This window comes from Phaeodactylum tricornutum, genomic scaffold (genome assembly GCF_000150955.2).
Source record: "Phaeodactylum tricornutum CCAP 1055/1 PHATR_bd_38x36 genomic scaffold, whole genome shotgun sequence".
NCBI lineage: Eukaryota > Bacillariophyta > Bacillariophyceae > Surirellales > Neidiaceae > Phaeodactylum > Phaeodactylum tricornutum.
Genome location: NW_002238042.1, coordinates 3,627 through 7,602, shown reverse-complemented (window position 1 = coordinate 7,602; position 3,976 = coordinate 3,627). Strand labels below are relative to the sequence as shown.

Below are 3,976 nucleotides of genomic sequence, written 5' to 3'. Positions count from 1 at the left end.
TCAATGTAGCTAACGGGATACTATCATAACGTAGTGGAAAATAGGGGTTACCAGCTCATGATCAGCACAAGGGGGGAGCGCAGCTCACACCAGCGGCTCAAGCAATCCAACACAAGAATGACCAAAGACTTTTGGAAACTATTTTATTTAATTAAAAAGAATATCATTCTCTCGAGAGAGAATGTCAATCTCTCGACCAATCAGAACATCCGAACGCGCATAGTCGAACGCGCATAGAATATCTGAAGATTATCTGTGTTACGGCATGCCTCCTTGCAACATGTCTCATAGACATGATTCGCCTAACATGGATGTCGCAAGTGTGAATCAAAACTATGCACATGGAGTTAAGGAGGCGCGCACAGAAATATTGTCAGCCTTATTTCGTGGCCACGTGGACTCACAATAAAGGGAGCATTTGTAAAATTGCTATGTTTCTGGAGGCGCATGTGTTTAGTCCTTACTTGTCGGTTTACAAGACCAAGGTACAGTGAAATACAATCGGAACATAGGAGATACAATTGCGGGAACAAAAGGGGTACCACAAACCACATGGTGGGATTGAACAAGATCCTATACTCACCACAGGTATTGTGCAAGGAACTTATAGTTCCGAAAGTATATATACATGTGAAAGAAAGGTTGCCTATTGAGATTATGGCAGCTGTGGAAGATCAAAGATTCAATGGCATTTTCGTGGGATTGTTCACTGGACTGAACAACAGATTGACTAGTTTGTAGAAGGTAATGACCCGCTCTTTGTTTTTTAAGTTCAATGATCCAAATTGCATTCTACGCATAGGTCCTTGTATCCGCTGTCTAACCCGTGGGGAGCGTTGTCAACAAGTTGAGTTTTACAGTCCCTAAGTCTCTTAGGTGTATCGCAGGTTGTTCGTCTCAACGCCCACCTTCGTTTACCACTCACTGTCCTAACAGCGATCTGTCCTACGGTTGTGCTTTGGTGGTACTCCGTAACAGATTAACAGTCTTGACAACACGTCAAACCACTGCTGCCCATTGCACAGTTGTTTGTGGTAAACACATCTTGAGGTCTTCGCTCAAGACGGTTTCCGAACTTTGTACTCGGCGTACATTGTTTGGTCACTAACTGCTGACATCTTTTGTTTGTTACATCAAGTATCAGAGGTGCCACCTTAAGTGGGGTATTTATTGGCTTGTGTAACGCATGGGTTGGAAGCTGCTACCCTACTTCCTCACGGCAACTGGTATTGAGAACCCATTAGTACTGCTTCAGGGTTTGTCAATAAGTTTTCGTGGCCTCCCTACTTCCTCGGAATCACTGGTGTCGAGAACCCCTTGGAGTCTTCAGGGTTTGTCGACAAGTTGTTTCGTGACTACGGGTTACTCTGGTTGAGTGAGTTAGAAATACCAATAGGCTCAAGGACTTGAACCCTGATTCCGGTTGGGACGGACTTACTATCCGGCGTAAAGTAGTACGGGGGGGCTAATCAAACCCTCGTCAGTCCCTGAGGACACTGCCTACGGAGGTAGAAGTGAGTGTACCAGTGCTAGCTTTGTTCACTGGTGTAGGGTCATTTAACAAAGTCCGCTATAACAAAACAGCGAAGGACCCGAACCCATAATTAGATATTTTCTTTTGAGAACCCCAAGAAACCTTTTTATTGATTCGGCTATCCAGCCCACCATGGTACCGGCCACCAGGCAAATGTCTAGCGGAGCTGCTTACTCGCATTTTTTGGATAATGTATTTTCACTTCCTCAAGGGCACCCAATCCGACTTAGTTTCGAACAACAAGGGTATAATTCTGTTGATGATCTCCTCAGTATTTTTTTGAATGAACTAGATGCCCTTGGATACGTGCCTTCAGCAAGTCCTGACACCAACGACCCTCAGTGGACCCCATTGCTCATGGCACACTGACAGATCCTTCGCCATTTCCTGCGTTGGCAGGCATCACTTGAACGGCAAAAGGGAAGTCCTTTGGAAAATTCGGAGCTTGTTGCATTGACTAGTGGAGATATCATTTTATATTGACTCTCGGCACTCGGACAAGTCTCTAATGTTCCGGCCACCATCAGTCCTTCTCTGAACAACCAGTTAAGTACATCCACAAAAGCTTGATCGGCAGTCGACGAAATCAAGCAAGGAGTCAAGCGTGACAAGACACACTATCCCATCCTTAAGGACGACCGATACTGGGACAATTTCTACCGGTCTTTCGTGGTCACCGCAGTATCCCATAACGTCGAAAAGGTACTTGACCCATCGTATGCACCGACAGACGCCTCAGAGAAGTCTCTCTTTGAGGAACAGAAGAAATTTGTGTACTCTGCTTTGGAACATACACTTCAGACTGATATGGGGAAAAACCTTGTTCGCGAACATAGTTTTGACTTCAATGCTCAAGAAGTTTTCCGTAAGGTTGTCAAGCACTACACAGAGTCTGCCAGTGCCAAGAGTGGGTCCTCCAACACTTTGGCCTACCTCACTACGGCAAAATATGGCACATCCTGGACAGGAACGGCGGTAGGGTTCATCCTTTTCTGGAAGAACCATCTTTGCATCTACAATGATATGGTCCCTATGGCAGAGCAGTTGCCTAAACAGCTTTGCCTCAGTTTGCTTGAAAACGCTGTACACGACATCCCTGAACTCCGCCAGGTCAAGATCACCGCTACTTTAGACTTAGCTAAAGGAGGCACTCCTCTCAACTACAAAGGTTAACTGAGTCTATTGCTTGCCTCTGCTTCTCTATACAATAAAGGGAACAACCTTTCCAATTCTCGTAGTGTCAAGAGCAAGCGTAGCGCCTTTCTGACCGACCTCTCGTATGATCAACCGGACTTCACCGAAGACAAAGGAATTGACTATGATATTGATCTCTCTCTTGCAGTGATCTATGAGGCCAACGCTCACAACCGCAAAGTCAGTCCATCTGGCCACCGTAATCGCGATCCGGCAACCAATCAAGAGCGTCCGTATATCCCTTGCGAGATGTGGAATCAGCTTTCAGTTGATGCCAAAGCCATTCTCCAAGGCCTGCCCGCACCCGACAAGGGCCCTACTCGATCCGGCAATGTCTCGCAACGTGCGTTGGAAGCGAATACCCACGCCAAGATATCGAACGATAATGGCGAGTTCAACCGTAGCGAACCAGACAACCAGCAAGCTGAAGCATTCCATGACTGTGATCAAACGACGGAGCTCTTTGCACACTTGACTGACCGTGTGAGTCACATGGGAGACGGCGATATCCGAAAAGTTCTTGCTGCATCCCGCCGTACACCAATCAATTGTACCCCAGTCATTGGACATCTGACAACAGTCTGTTCAACTCAACGTTCTGGAATACCAAGTCTCTCGTCATTCTGTTGAGAACAAAACTGCTGCTCTAGTGGATTGAGGTGCCAACGGTGGACTTGCTGGCAAAGTTGTGAACAAAACAGGACGGTCTGCTAGTATAACGGGTATCAACGAGCATACCCTGTCAGATTTGGATATTGTCACTGCCGCTGGGTTTGTCGAGTCTCACAAAGGCCCTATCATTGTGATTATGCACCAATACGCCTATCTTGGCAAGGGAAAGACAATCCACTCCAGTGCCCAACTTGAGCATTACCGAAACAAAGTCGAAGACCGGTCTCGCAATGTTGGAGGACAACAGCGGATTGTTACCTTGGATGATTATATCACTCCTCTTCAATGTTGACAAGGCCTCCCGTATATGGATATGCGGCAGCCTACAGATAGCGAGTTCGAATCTCTTCCGCATGTTGTGTTGACTTCCAATATTGACTGGGACCCTTCTATTCTAGACAATGAAGTTGACATGGTGAACAACTGGTATGATGCAATGCAAGATCTTCCTGGCAATACCTATGTTGAACCACGCTTTGACAACACAGGCCAATACCTCCACCGCCATTGCGTACTACAATCTCGATGGCGAGGACGCTATTGATTGCATCATCCAGTGCCATGAGCACAATGTTT

The 3,976-nt window shown here is 46.5% G+C and overlaps 1 protein-coding gene across 1 annotated transcript; it reads left to right on the top strand.

Moving 5' to 3' along the window:
- Window positions 1–1,666: 1,666 nt before the first annotated feature.
- PHATRDRAFT_bd1502 (predicted protein) lies at window positions 1,667–3,944 on the top strand (the record flags this gene model as incomplete). The annotated part of the gene is made up of 5 exons (XM_002176431.1): window positions 1,667–1,853; window positions 2,112–2,702; window positions 2,748–3,263; window positions 3,388–3,687; window positions 3,730–3,944. 5 exons carry the CDS (start codon window positions 1,667–1,669, stop codon window positions 3,942–3,944), a joined length of 1,809 nt encoding a protein of 602 aa, XP_002176467.1.
- Between the last annotated feature and the right edge of the window lie 32 nt (window positions 3,945–3,976).